This window comes from Cavia porcellus, unplaced genomic scaffold, assembly GCF_034190915.1.
Source record: "Cavia porcellus strain 051 isolate PalLab524CR breed Dunkin Hartley unplaced genomic scaffold, mCavPor4.1 scaffold_25, whole genome shotgun sequence".
NCBI classification, from domain to species: Eukaryota; Metazoa; Chordata; class Mammalia; order Rodentia; family Caviidae; genus Cavia; species Cavia porcellus.
In genome coordinates, this window is record NW_026947508.1 from 47054759 (window position 1) to 47070324 (window position 15566).

Consider the following 15566-nt stretch of genomic DNA (forward strand, 5'->3'; position numbering starts at 1 on the left):
TTGTGAAAAGAGGGCAACTCAAGAGGGGCCCCGAGAAGCTTATGTATGGGAAGGTCCTGCAGCAGTGTGTCTTGGCTACTTTTCTCTTGTTGCTGAAACAAAATACCTGACACTAAAATTAGGGAAGGAAAGGTTTATTTGTCTTACCTTTTTTTTTTTGAGGTTTCAGTTCACATTCAGCTGGCTCAAAGATAGGGTGGTAGGGCTGGGGGCAATTGTTCATGGCAGCCACAAACAACAAGAGCAAAAAGGGCAAAAAAAGCGAGGAAACACACCTTCTCTCCCTTATATTGTGTGCTGGCTCTGACCCTGGGTGGCTCACATCATCAATTCCAGCAAACCAATCACAAATGCTAGATTCAGCTGCCTCCATGACTGCATAAGGGTTGGGGAGGCCTTCCAGACGCAAACCATAACAGGTGACATATGGCCCTTTCTGTGGCACTAAGGAGCTGGTACGTGAAGTGGTAAGGATTTGAAGTGCCCTCTTGCTTCTTTTCATTTCCTTAGGGTTGTTGAAAGTGAGGTCTTCAGCAGATAATGAGAAATAGTAAGGATTTGGGGAAGATGAGGAGGAGACACAGTGGAGGCCATGGAGAGGTGAATGACTTCAGTTGCCCCTAACTTCAGTAGTGTTCTGAAGGAAAGGAAGATTGGGAATTGAAAGTGAAATTTGTTACAGGTTTACCCTCTTCAAGTCAGTGAAAATTTATTACTCACTGGTGGGTCCACATAAAGGCACTCTACCAGGTTTTCGGAATACAAAAATGGGCACTGTGTAGAAAAGATCTATTCATTAATTGTGCTTATTTGTAACTGCTATTATGTTAGTTTCCTTGTGCATGAGGATACAAGAGTTACTAGAGATAGCTTCTTTTTTTTTCCCTGTACCAGGGATCAAACTCACAACCTTGCCAGGCAGGCACTTTGCCGCTGAGCTGTATCTCCGGCCCACTTGAGACATCTTTAAATTATTATAGATCAGAGCTTGGTGTGATGACACATGCCTCTAGTCCCAGCACTCAGCAGCCTGAGGTAGAAGGACTACTGAGAGTTTAAGGCCAGCATAGGCTATCTAGAGAGTTCAAGGCCAGCCTGGACTGCATAGTGAGACCCTGTGTCAAAAATAAAAGAGAAACAAAGAAAAATTGTAGCTTGACAGAATAATGTTGGTCTATGAAGATGGGTTATATTTATGAGGTGAGTTAAGAAGACTTTTTTTTTCCAGCTTGTGGTTACTGGGATGAGAAATCACCCTATGAATTTACCAGTGCAACTGGCTGCAAGCGCCTGCGTATTTAACTTAACTAAGCAGGATCTTGCTGCAGGAATGCCTGTCCGACTGCTGGCTGATGTGACCCATTTGCTGCTCAAAGCTATGGAACATTTTCCCAATCACCAGCAGGTAAGCACATATGAATATGTAACATAGTAAATAGTCCTTCTAGGAGCAGGGGCATAGTGGTGCTTGCCTGTAATCCCAGCACATGGGAGACTGAGGCAAGAGGATTTTTGTGTTTGAGGCCACCCTGGACTACATAGCAAGACTTGGTCTCTGTTTCTCTCTGCTTCTCTGTCTGTCTCTCTCCCCCCAAAATGAGTCATTCATGGTTTTCCTTTTACCTCTATACAGTTAAACTTAATAGTCTAAAGATGAACTGATTGTGGTAGTGCATGCCTGTAGTCCCAGCATCCTGAGGCAACAGGATTGCAAATTTGGACACAGCTTGGACAGTTTAATAAGATCCTGTCTTGAAAGAAAAAAAAAGAGCTATGGTTGTAGTTGAATGGAGTCCCAGGTGGTAACAATCCCCAATACTGAAAAACACGTTGTGTGTATATTACAGTTTTGAGGGCTAAGGAAGCAGGATGTAGCTCAGTGGCAAAGCGTATGTGCAAGGCCCTGGGTTTGATCCCCACTACCCCTACCCCACAAGGACAGCTTGAGCATCCCCAGTGCAAAAACCCAAAGTCAAAAGTACTTTGAAAACCAGAAGTTTTGACACCTGATTCTCTAAAACTGTTGGATTTTGGGCTTTTCAAATTAGGGATTGTCAATTGGTAAAGTTGATGCAAATGTTCCAAAATCTGAAAAACTGACATCTGAACTATCTTTGAGCAATCTTTTTGGATAGAAGCTCTTCAACCTACAATGTTGAGCGCACCGGAGAAGCATTGAGAGCAATTGAAAATTAAGAAAGCTTCCTTAAAGATGCATGTCTGCCTTGAGGTGGATTGTAAAGGAAAATTAGTTTCCATATAAAGGAGAAGGAATGGGCTTTCTGCAGAGACTAGTTAGGATAGCTTTATTTGCTCTTTTATTTTTATGGATCCAGTACAGATTACTACTTATTTGCAAAAGAAATGAGGAGAAAGATGGCAGAGGGGGCAGGGTACCTCCTTCCCTACCCATCTTCCAGATAACTTTGCCTATTTCAGGTGGGGTAAGTGGATCGTGAAGCATAGCCTGTCCTATCATCTTGGCTCCCTGTGCTGAATATAAAACTTTTGTGAAACCTTCTTCATTAGGTATACTTGCTTTCATTGGGATTTTGTACTATTTTGTTTTTCTCTGCCATTCCTTCTTTTTTTTTTTGTCTTTTTCCTTTTTATCGGTACCAGGGATCAAACTCACGACAGCCTGCTTGCACGGCAGGCACTTATGCCGCTGAGCTAAATCCCCAGCCCCACATTCCTTCTATTATTATAATCTCCACTCATCTTCTGTGAAGCAAGTAGAATATTGATTTTATGTGTTTTACTATTTCTTGGCTAGCTTTTTTCTTGTCTTTTAGAAACAGGATTTCATTATGCAGTTCAGGCTGACTTTGAATTCATATTGTAGCCCAGGGTGGCCTTGAATTTGCATCAATCCTCTTGCCTCAACCTCCTGAGTGCTGGGATTACAGGCATGCACCACCACACCTGGTCTTCACTAGCTTTATGTTTCCCATTAATCTGTGTTTTTTTTCCTATGATTGAGCACCTTTATTTTAGGTCTTTTCTAGATAAGCTTCCAACAGAATCTGGAAATCTCTTTAAAATATTAAAAAGCAATTTTCCAAGCTAAAAAGCTAATAAATACGTAATATGACATTTTTTGAAGTCATGTAAAAGTTACGATTTTGCCAGGGATTTAGCTCAGCAGCATAAGGTCTATGTGGCAAGGGAAAGGTCTTAAGTTCAATCCCTGGTAACAAAATAAATAAGTAAATAAATAAAATAAAAGTTATGGTTTTGATTCATAAGAATACAGTAACCTGAATGGCTCTTCCATTATAATGATGTACTTTCTCTTTTCTTTTTGCAGTGCTAGGGACTGAACCTACTTTTACTGGTCGGTGAATGATCCATATTTTTATTTACGCTTATTTGATTGTACTGATCTAAAATTATTTTTTACTTTGTTCTGTCTATGGAGTAGCTAACTTTACTGTATTTTTTCTGGGTCTTCTTTGCTTCCCAATTAGCCTGCTCTGCTGATGGGGTAGCCTACTATCTTCTTTTCTGTAAAAACTATCACTTTAAAAATTTTTTCAAAATATTTTTGGTTTTCTTGAGGCAAGGTCTCATTATATAGTTCAGGCTGGCCTTGAACTCACTGTGTAGTCCAAGCTGGCTTCAAACTTGTAGCAATGATCCTGCCTCAGCTTTCTGAATGCTGAGATTACGGGTGCATGCTAACACACCCAGCAACTTTTACTTTAATAATGAAAAAAAAAAAAAAACCCAAGACTTTATTTCAAGGCCAAAATGTAGCCTACTTGCTCTTTAAGTTCTTAAATTACAGTTGATTATCTTTAATTTTTTTTTTATTTTTTATTTTTTATTTTTTTTGAGACAGGGTCTCGCTATGCAGTTCAGGCAGTCCTTGAGCTCACTTTGTAGCCCAGGCTGGTCTCAAACTGGCAATGATCCTCCTGCCTCAGCCTCCCAAGTGCTGGGATTATAGGCATGAGCCACCACGCCCGGCCAGACTCAGATGATCTTTAAATCAGGCTGGCTAAAATTCCTTGATGGTGTGTCACTAGGCAGTGGGTATATTCAGTAGTAGAACACTTACTTAAGGTCCTCAGTTCAATTTCTCTAAGGGGAGGGGAGATAACAGTGATATTTTATTTAGATTTCCTCCCTTCTTTTTCTTTAGTTACAGAAGAATTGCCTCCTTTCACTTTGCAGTGACCGAATCCTTCAGGATGTTCCATTCAACAGGCAAGTGATAATTCTAAAACTTAAAATTTGAAATTTCAGAAATTTGTCTCAAGTCATTTCTTACCAGTTACAATAATCTTTGACTGACTGGGTGGAATGGCACAGGCCTGTAATCCCAGCACACGGGAGGCTGAGGCAGAAGGATCGCCCAAAGTTTGAGGCCACCCTGGGCCGAGTAATAAATTTGAGGACATCCTGAACTACATGTTAAGATCCTGTTACAAAAACAAACAAAGAAAACATGAATCAGATATCCTTGTGTAAGGTTGCTTTAAAGGATGCTAAATCTACTCTGTTGAATGTAATGCTTTGGCCTTCTTAATACCCAGTTGATCCATTTTCATAGCTATTTGCTTGAGAATGTACATTGGTTGGGCTGGGGATTTAGCTCAGTGGCATAAGCCTGCCTTGCAAGTGTGTGGTCGTGAGTTAGATCCCCGGTACCGATTAAAAAAAAAAAAAAAAAAAAAAGAATGTACATTGGTTATAGAAGTGCAGACCCTAGGCTGCGGTCAGTCGACCCAAAGGGCCATCATGCCATTTAGGGCCACTTGCCTTGGCCTCAGTTGCCACAGCCATCTCAGGGCCTCCAGCTGCTGTTGGAGTCTGAGAAGCAATCACAGAATGAGAGAACTGGGACTGAGGCACGGGAAAAGGGTGAGACTGAACAGTACTCACTATTGTGCGTGCAGAGTTTCAAGGCCAAGGAAGCTGTAGCCCTGGGGCCCCATGACTGTGGCAGGACTGAGGAGACCAGGGAGAAGGTGGCCATCTTCCACCCCTGCTTCCAGCAGAATAGGCAAAAGTCCTGGGTTACCTCTTGGCCATGGCTTGGCCATGACTTCTGGCCAGAAATCCATGAAAACTGTGGCACAAATGAGTAGGAGAAGAAAGAAGTGCCTGCTCATGGGTCGGCATTGGAGATAACTTACGGAATATGAAGCCTTAGCAAAGTTGTGTCCTAGTCTCATGAAGTGCGTTAAATTATTTCTGTGCAAGACATAGTAGATCTTTTTTTTTTTTTTTTTTTTTTTTTTTGAGACAGAGTCTTGCTATGCAGTTCAGGCTGGCCTTGAACTCACTGTGTGGGCCAGGCTGGTTTCACACTTGCAACGATCCTCCTGCCTCAGCCTCCTGAGTACTGGGATTACAGGCATGTGCCACTACAACCTGACAATCCCTTTGCCTTTTGAAGAGTGGTTTATCTAGCTTCTTTGTACAAATGTAGTCAAAGTTTTTTTTTATTTTTTACCTCACATTTCTGAGAAATGTAATAAGTATATATTGTCTGTTGGCCTTTTAGCTTAAGCAACATATACTGTGTATCAGTGTTGAATTTTTCTTTCTTAGATCTGATAGGGAATAGAAAAAACAGCAATTCTTTGGGAAAGAAAGGCGACAAATACAAGTTTGTCCCTTGCATTGTCTTGAAGGTCCAGGCCTTCTATGGAAAAGTAGTAAATAGTTGTTTGTAACTTGTAGGAAATGGCAGCCAGCCTTGACAAAGTGTCAGAACACTGAATATTGTACCGGTATTGTTGCTTTGGTTGTACTTAATTTATCTTAATCTAAATTACTAAATAGCAGGACTCAAGAATTTGTTGTATTATTATTTGTTATGGTGAGAATCATTTAGAAGTAAAGACACTGTCATAAAAAAGAATTTATATTGATTATAGTTTACAGAATACCCACACTGTATTGTGTTCTGTGATCATTATTATCCCTACTCAAAAAATGAAGAAATTGCCAGGCATTGAACCACACTCCTATAATTGCAATCTTTAGGAAGCTGAGACAGAAGGATCATGATCATGAGTTTAAGGCCAGCCAGGGCTACATATGGAGACCCTTTCTCAAAAAAAAACAAAACAAAACCAAAACACACACACACACACACACACACACACACACACACAGAATGGAGTAATATAGCAATTCAGTGTTTTGCTCGTGATTTTGTGACTAGTAAAACTCCAGCTTTCTGTTTTTAGATTTAGTGTTCATTTCTTTGTACCATACCTCTTCTTATATCATTATTTGGTATTGGCTTATGGAAGAGACTTTTTAAGTGGAGGTTAAAAAGTAGCCATATAGCTATTCCATTAAGTTTTTTTTTTTTTTTTGTCTTTTTCATTTTTATCGGTACCGGGGATCGAACTCACGACCGCCTGCTTGCAAGGCAGGTGCTTATGCCACTGAGCTAAACCCCCAGCCCCCTTCATTAAGTTTAAAGGGTGTGCCTTGTGTAAGGGGTGTTATGATTTGGGAACTATAAAGACGATTTAGTAGCTGGACATGGTGGCGCATGCCTGTAATCCCAGCACTTGGAAGGCTGAGGTAGGAGGATCACTGTGAATTCAAGGCCAGCCTAAGCTGTATAAGCGAGTTCAAGGCCAGCACCACATGTGAGACCTGTCTCTAAACAAAAACCAAAATAAAAAAGTGAGATTTTTTCATTTTACTGTTTTAAAATATATTTAATAACGATGTTTTTATAAAGGAAATTTATTCTTCATGATTTATGAAAAGTATGTTCCTCAAGCAGCAGCATTACTGAGACTTCCTTTCATTGGATAACAGAATACAGTGCTATCTGGTATGGCTAAGGACTGAGCTGTTCTATTTATTATTTAAAATAAATATTTGAATAAAAGCATAATTATGTATGTCTCATGTAGATTGCTAATTTTATTTTATAAACATCAAACCTCTGTGCTGAACATGGCAATGAAGTAAAAGGGGAAGATACATTCATTCTTTTACAGAAGACTCTAATTTAGCCCAGGGGTTCTCAACATTTTCGTAAAGGGCGGGATTATAAATGTTTTAGAGCTGTGGGTGGTGAGGTCTGAGTTGCAACTACTTAACTCATTGTGCCTCACAAAGGGCCTTAGAAAATGGTAAACAAGTCAGTACAGGTGTTCTGTTGAAACTTCATGAAGCAGGCAACTGATCGACGGCCTGTAGTTTGTCTGTCTCTAATCTAGGTAATGCACTGCCTTAAGTTACTTTTCTCATTGCTGAGATAAAATACCCAACATGCCAAGTTAAAGGAGGAAAAGTTTATTTCAGCTTACAGTTTACAGACTGTAGTCAGCTGGCTCCAAGGCAGGTTGGCATAGCAGAGGAGAAGCAGTTCATAGCAAGGAGAAGGCAGAAAGACAGAAAGTGGAGGGGCTGGGGATTTAGCTCATAGCGTAAGTACTTGCCTTGCAAGCAGGCGGTCGTGAGTTTGATCCCCGGTACCCATAAAAAAAAAAAAAAAAAGACAGAAAGTGGCGAAGTAGCAGCAGCAAGCAACGGCGCCCCTGCCTCTGCCCCTCACATCCCACCCGGCTACCCTCCCTTAGGGCAGGGAGCACACACACCTAGAGTGAGGCACCGTTGACCCTAAAACTGCACCACAAGTCAGTTCCAGCAGCACATCCTCCATCCTAGCGCCACATACTCTGTCTGACAGCCCCACCTGTGACTAAGGCTTTGTAGGAGGTCGAGGTGCAGGCCGTCACGTGCCCTGTGCTAGACTTGGGCCTCTGTGGTCAGAGGCTGTGACTGCTTATCTCATGGTCTCCAGTGTTTAGGTGGGTGTGTAGTAGCTGGGTGTGTGAATGGCGGAATGAGTATAGCATGAGAGGGGATTTTTCATAGAGGAGATACTGACAGAATGTGTTGGACTTCAGAGGAAGGAGAAAGGATTTCTGATTGATCATTGAAGACTTCACTTTAGTGATGGTACTTGAGATAGTGACCACGGACGTGTATGCTGTGCTTACTGTTACTGCCAGCCCAGATGCTAAAGTGTTTTACATGCGCTTGTTCAGTCTTCACCACAATCTAGTGAAATTGTTATTCTTACATTCTTCATCTTACAGGTGAGGAAACAGAGGTACAGGCACAAAAAGGCTCAGTAACTTGCTCAAGGTAATAAGATAATAAGTGGCAGAGTCTAGAGTGAAATTCAGATGGATTTCAGAGCCTTTTTCTTTCTTTCATTTTTTTTTTTTTCAAACATAGAATCTTGCTAAATTGCTTAGGCTGGCTTTGAACCTGGGATCCTCCTGCTCAGTCTCCTGAGTATTTAGGGTTATAGATGAGAGCCACCATGTCCAGCTCCAGAGTCTCTGATTTTTGTATTCCTACTGTATTGCTTTGAAAAAGAGAGTTAGTTGAGTGATACATTCTGGAATTACATGAATAGAGTCATGGAGGGAGTCAATAATAGTAACACTAGTGAAAACTAACTTACCAGCTGAGTATGGTGGTGCACACATGTAATTCCAGCTACTTGGGAGATGGAGGCAGAAGATTGAAAGTTTGAGGCCAACCCAGGCAAAGTTAACAAGGCTCTGTCTCAAAATTTAAAATAAATTTAAAAAGGCTGGAGATACAGCTTAGTGTTCCCTGGGTTCAATGCCCAGTACCAAATAAATAAATAAATAAATAAATGTAGACCTTTATCAGTAATTACTATTGTGCCAGCTTCTGTAGTAGTTGGTTTTTTTTGTTTTGTTTTATCGGTACTGGGGATTGAACTCATGACTGCCTGCTTGCAAGGCAGGTGCTTATGCCACTGAGCTAAATCCCCAGCCCCTGTAGTAGTAGATGTTTTATCTTTTTTTTTTTTTTTGATACTGGGGTACAACCTAGAATCTTGCGTATGCTAAGCAAGCAAGAGTTGTGCCCCTAAGCTACATGCTAGCCTAGATGATACCATTTAACACTCACAATAACCCAATGGCATAGGCTTTTGTTACCATTTTAGAGACAAAAACTGAGGTCCAGAGAGATGGAGGAACCTGCTAGGATTCCAAAGTTACTAAATGGTAGAGCTGGTATTTAAATCCAAGTTGACTCCAGAGTGTATGGTGTTATTTGTGACCTGACTGCATAGATTCACATGAATAAATTTTCTATTATTATTAACAGTAAGTAGAATTAGCATTTAAAACCTGTCTTTGTAATTGGAACCTTGAATCACCAGGCTATATTAATGAGTAGCTGTAATACAGGGAGTGTTTGGGACTAGTGAACAATTTATTTCACAGTAAACATGGGGTAGGGAGAAAAAGAGAAGATTTGACGGTATCAGTTCATGCTAGAGCCTAGAATTCTAAGAGCATAGGAGTGGCGTTATGCCTAGGCTTTCTGGCAGGTTTATTTATTACTAATATGCAGGCACAAATTGAAGGGAAAACAGTGGAGACGGGGAAGCCTGTTGGAAATCTACTATAGAAAAATGCTAAGGATGTAGCACTTTGGGATGTTAAATTTATCCAGGCTGGTCTCAAATTTACAGTCCTCCTGTCTCAGCCTCCCAAGTAGCTGGAATTACGTGTGTTCACTACATTCTCAGCCTATAAAAGTTAGTTTTTACCATTCTTTATTGACTTTCTCTGTAACTCTAGGGATTTAGCTCAGTAATAGAGTGCTTGTGTAGCAACCCCATTGGAAAAAAAAGAGAGAGTGAGAGAAGGATGCCAATAATGGGCCCATTAGAAATGGCCGTAGGAACTGGGCATAGTGGTGTGTGCCTATAATCCCAGCACTCTTGGAGGCTGAGGCAGGAGTATCATAAATTTGACCCCAAGCTAGGCAATTTCACAGGACCTTGTCTCAGAAAACTTTTTTTTTTTAAAGGGGATTGGGAGTGTTGGTCAATGCAAAGGGCCTGGAATCAATTAGCAGTACAGCTACAGACACACATGTTAGGAATAACAACATCAAAAAATAAAAACGCTGTTAGGAATACATACTGAGCTGCCTCAGTATAAGCTTTCGGCCAACACGTATTAGGCCCTGTTTATGTGTTGTGTTGATGCTTGGCGTAAAGGATAAGGTCCTTTCCTTCAAGGACTTCCTAGCCAGTGGGATTCAGGAAAGATCTCCTTGTTTCAGATCTCTGACAGTTAAAAACGAAGCACTAGGAGAAGATAGTGATAAACTCATAAAGGAAAGCTTCTTGAAGACAGTGCTGAATCTTAAAGCATGAGCCTACAAAAAAGATAATGTCTCTGTGATTTCGCTCCCACATTCAGTGCTTTGGCAAACCCAGTTCTGTTTTCAAAACTCTTTTCTAGAATTCCAGCATTTCACTTCCCTTTTTACCTCTTGGACTAGACTGAAAATGATTTCTCTTGTGAATTATTGTCGTGACATTCGATCAGCACATCTGCTTCTATCTTTGCCTTCCGGAAGCTTATTCTAAACATAATTGATAAGAGTGATCCATTAATAACATCACTATTGCCCATCAAAGTGGTGCTACACACTTGTAACTCCAGCTAGTTGGGAGGCTGAGCAAGGCAGCAGGTTCCCGGCCACCCTGGTCAATTCAGTGAGATCCTGTATTAAGGTAAAATTTTAAAAAAGGACTCGGAATGTAGTTCTGAGCTAGAGCATTTGCCTTGCATGTACAGGACAATTAGGACCCCAGACCAGATGTCAGCGAATGTCTGTAATCCCAGCAGGGGTGGGAGCTGTGACAGGAGCATCACTGGGAGTTTGAGGCCAGCCTGGACTATGCAGCAATAGGCTGTCTCCAAAACAAAGGGGCGCTAAGGTTCAGCACTGCCCCTCACCAGAAGAGGGTTCAGTGTTGCCTTTCTTAGCTGTCCTAAGTAACATTTTAACATTTCCTGTCTTTCCTAGAATAAAGTGGTCTGTATGAGAAGTAGGGGTATTTGATTGTTATTCACTACACTAAGGGACTAGCCTGGCATACCTGAGACCTTAGATCCAATCTGTAGTGTCAGTGAGAGAGTGAAGGAGAGAGAGGAGAGAGAGAGAGACACACGAAGGAAATGTAAAATAGGTTGTAATTCTAGAGGATGAAATACCAGGTTTGACCATATTTTCCATGCTATATTTCTTTCTTAAATGTTGTCAGGGGGCTGGGGATTTAACTCAGCGGCATAAGCGCCTGCCTTGCAAGCAGGCAGTCATGAGTTCGATCCCCGGTACCGATAAAAACGAAAACGACAAAAAAAAAAAATGTTGTCAGAATTAAAGTATGATCTCCAAATGCTTGTTATTATTGTTTACTATCAATTAAGCGGAATTTTCTCTTTCCTTTTTATCGACTTAAATTTAAAGCAGCAGTTCCCAACTAGAGCTTTGAAATTGTGCCTTGTTCTCCAGGATTAATTTATAAAACCTTCTGTTTTTAGGTTCGAAGCAGCCAAACTTGTCATGCAGTGGCTCTGCAATCATGAAGATCAAAACATGCAAAGGATGGCGGTTGCTATTATTTCCATCCTGGCTGCCAAGGTACTGCAATTCTTGCTAAATAATTATCTACAGGCAATTGTTTCCTATTACAATTACTATTTTCTGGGATTAGGTGTGGTGGTGCATGCCTATAATCCCAACACACGGGAGGCTGAGGCAGGAGGATTGCCACAAGTTTGGGGCTAGCCTGGGTTACATAGTGAGTTCAGGGACACCCTGACCTACATTGCAAGACCCTGTATCCCCTCCCCACTTTGGGGTTGGGGATTTAGTTCAGCGGTGTGAAGGCCTGCCTCACAAGTACAAGGTCGTGAGTTTGATCCCCATTACCAAAAAAAACCCAAAAACTTCTCCACAAAACAAAAAACAATGATTATTTTCCCTGCAGTCTGTGTGCCAGAAAAATTAGTAAGTGTATCAGCCAGCCTTAGTCAAGCTGATTAAATATGGAGGAATTTCATGTTGATCAGATATTTTAGTCTGCCCTTGGAGTCTGTCACAGTGAATGGTTGTGACTCAGCCTAATTAGTTCATTGATATTTACTCGGTCTTATGCTTTCTTTCAGCTTTCTACAGAGCAAACTGCACAGCTTGGAGCTGAGCTCTTCATCGTTAGGGTAAGTTGGTATTTCTTCCGCAGGCTACTAGATAAATATTTTTATTTTCAGCTGTTAATATTTTCTAGCTCTATCTACATTGCTATATATGTATTTTTTTCTTCCTTTCCTTTTTTTTTTTTTTTTAATGTTTTTATTTTTACTGGGTAGGATGGTACACTCCTGCAAACCCAGCACTTGGGAGGCTGAGGCACGAGAACCATTTGCAAGTTTGAGACCAGCCTGAGTCAAGGCCAGTCTGAACTGCATAGAGAGATCCTGTATCAAAAAGACCAAAAAAAAAAAAAAAAAAAGATTTTTATTTTTGTTGTTTCGTTGGCTGCTTTCTTTCTTTTTTGGGGGGTGGGGTGGGGGGAGACATGTTCCCACATTACAGTTCAGTTTGACCTCAGACTTGCAGTGATCCTCCTGTCTCAGTCTCTCACAGTGCTGGCATTACAGGTGTGTGCTACCACACCTGGCCCTTCTTTCTCTTTCTTTCTTCCTTTTTTTTGTTTTTTTGTGGTGCTGGGCACTCAGGATTTTGCATTGCTAGGCAAGTACTCTACCTCTGATCTAAAACCTCAGTACTTTGCTTTTTGAGACAGGGTCTCAGTGTGTAGTTTGTGCTGGCCTTATACTCAGTAATCCTCCTGCCTCAGCCTCCCAAGTGCTGGGAGTACAGGCATGCAGCACCATTGCCTGACATCCTCTATATTTTTAAAAGTTTTTTTTTTTTTGATACTTCCAAATTTAATATTGGACAGTGGGTCTTTTGGCCATAGCCAAGGAATGCGAATGAATGCAGGCCAAGCTTTTAGTTTGAAAGAATTTCAGTTTGAGGAGAAAGGATGCTAAAGGGGAAAGAGCACTGAGAGAGTGAAATTAATAGAGGACTGGACAAGTTTCCCTGGGGCTACTGCTGGGCTGAGTGGGGTCTGGTTGATCATTGTCTCGATTGGGTCCCTCAGAGGTTGCTCTGAGATCCTCACTGCCTGGGGATGAGGGCTGCACGGAGGGGCAGCCTCAGAATGTATCATGGGCCCAGGGGAGGGTGCTCTCGGCAAGGCCGGATCTGCCTTCAGAGGTGTTGCCCTTCCTGGGACTCAGGGATTCAGGTCAGGACAGGGACTGGAGACTCTAGGCATTGCTCCAGGGCTGCAGTAGAATGTTGTAAAGCTGCCAATGCAGTGTCCCTGAAAATTCATGAAAAAATGTCTTAGTTACTCCTATCTTGGTGTTTCCATTCTTAAAGGGGGTTGAGCTAGCTTCTGGGTTAAGGCCTGGGTGTTTTCCTGTTTTCCTCATGCCCGTCTGTCAGTGGGTGACAGGTCATGGGATTTTTTTTCTTCTGTCTCTGTGATAATCCCAGTCTCATATTCTGTTTTATTTTTAATTTTTTTTGGTACTGGGGTTTGAACCCAGCACTCTTATGTTGAGTTATAGCTCCAGTTTTTTTTTATTTTGAGACAGGGCCTTGGTAAGTTTCTCAGGCTAGACTGGAACTTGGGATCCTCCTGCCTCAGCAGCCAGGGGTGCCAAGGTTACGGGCATATACCACTACACCTGGCTCATCTCTTTTAATGGAAGCAGTTTTATTCCTTAACAGAAAGAGCTCTGAAGTAGGAGTTGGGTGACCTATGTTTTAACTTGCAAACTTACTTTGTGAATTTAGATAAAATACTTTCACTGAGGCCAACATAAACAGTAAGATCCTTTCTGGTGGATGGGGTAAAGTTTCTAGCATGCTTGAGGCCCTGAGTTCTAGCCCTGCTACCCTAAAACAAAACAAATGATCTTATCTACTGCAGCTCTGGACATTCCAGGGGGGGATGCTGGAGGGGAGGGGAGGACGGTGAGAGGATGGGAAATAAGGAAAGGGGAGGAAGGCAAAGGTCAGGAGCCCTTCTCCTGATGGGAGATCAGGGGCTGCTTAACCACCAGAGCACATTTATTTATACAGTCAGTAGGAGGATGTCAGTTTCAACCCCTCTGCCTAGCAACTTGTTTGCCTGCCTGCCTGGTTTGGGCAGCTGGCTTTGGGAGCTGGAACAGCTTGTTTACTTAACTTGCAGCAGGCCTCTCTGGTCTCAGGACTGGCCTTGCTCTGCCCCACATGTGTGATACATCTACAGTCTCGGCTGCTCACTGCAATCTATTTACACATTTTTGTGACTCTGAAGAAAAAGTAGGGCCTATAATACGCATTGTGTTAGATGCTTTAGAAAAACAGAAAATTTAAATAGCTTATATACATGACTCTACTTACAAACAGCTGAGGAAATAAACTGAAGTTATAGAAAAGCTGTAAAGGGAATCTAGATAAAGTGTCTTAGAAGAGACTGGAGATAAAATGTCTATTTAGGAGCTTCTTTCTGAAATAAGGTATTTGGACACTTAAGTACATGAAAAAGTCAAAATAATAAACTGTCTTTCTCCATGACTTAAAAGTTATGTATATAATAAGAAAATAAGTTATTCATTTGACAAATATATGTAGTGTGCCCAGAAGCTGCTGCTTTACTTAGATATTAGGGATGCACACGGCATTCCTCTCTAAATCCTGACATAAAAACTCATGATGCAGAAAAGAGCTCCATGGATGTGGTTATTGTAACACGTATCATACAAGGGAAGAGGAGGGACACTAGCAGAGACCACCAGGCTTCTGTAAAGGCAACATGGCATGGAATTTACTGCTGTGAGCCAAGAGACTCCCTTCTTTAGGGATGGAAGACGGGGACTCTAGGTGGAAACATTTTAATAAATGTCTGTGGTCAGAGTTCTCTGGCAGTCTTGTACCTCATTAGGCGGAGTCTTTGAAGTGTCTGGTGTAAAGTTTTGGGTGTCTCCGGATGTCCCAGAAGCTATAAAACTCCCCGTATCCTATCTTATCTCTTTTCCTGTGGTAACTTAGATGAGAGCTGCGTTCCCGGAAGAAAGTAGTGCGTCTGCGGAGCAAATGGGCTGGGGCTGGAGAAGACAGTCTGATGTGGACCTTACAGTTCTAGTGCAGCCCAGAAGTCTAATCATAGAAGAATAAACAAAGAGATGGAGGGCTCGTATGGTACAATAGAGGAGATCTCTGGAGTTGGCATATTTGTTTATCTCTATTTCTTAATAGTTGTGTAATTTTGAGTGAGTCACATTACATAGCTCCTAGAAAGATTAAATAAAAAGATAAATTATAGGAGTATATACTGAGTAGTTAAATACAGTATATACTGAGTTAGATTAAGGAAGAAATGGTACTTAATTTTTTTTTAGGGATGATATTCTAGTTTTTTAAAAAAAACTTTTTTGATGGGCACAGTGGTACATACCTGTAATCCTAGCTACTTGGGTAGCTAAACCAGGAGGAGCAAAAGTTTGAGGCTACCCTAGGCAATCCTCCAAGGCCCTGTCTAAAAATAAAAAGTGCTGGGGAGATACATCTCAATGGTAGAGCACTTGCCGAGACCACGCAAAGCCCTGAGTTCAGTCTCTAGTATTGTTAAAAACAACAAAACACATGGGGCTGGGGATTTA

At 41.5% G+C, this 15566-nt stretch overlaps 1 protein-coding gene across 3 annotated transcripts in view; it reads left to right on the plus strand.

Annotated features, from left to right (window-relative positions):
- Window positions 1–15566, plus strand: part of Zyg11b (zyg-11 family member B, cell cycle regulator) — an 84427-nt gene that overhangs the window by 50097 nt on the left and 18764 nt on the right. For all 3 annotated transcript variants that reach the window (XM_063236505.1, XM_063236506.1, XM_063236504.1), the window contains 4 exons: window positions 1229–1405; window positions 4148–4212; window positions 11382–11481; window positions 12009–12059. In XM_063236505.1, coding sequence (XP_063092575.1) covers window positions 1229–1405; window positions 4148–4212; window positions 11382–11481; window positions 12009–12059 — 393 coding nt within the window. The remainder of the gene's footprint in view (window positions 1–1228; window positions 1406–4147; window positions 4213–11381; window positions 11482–12008; window positions 12060–15566) is intronic.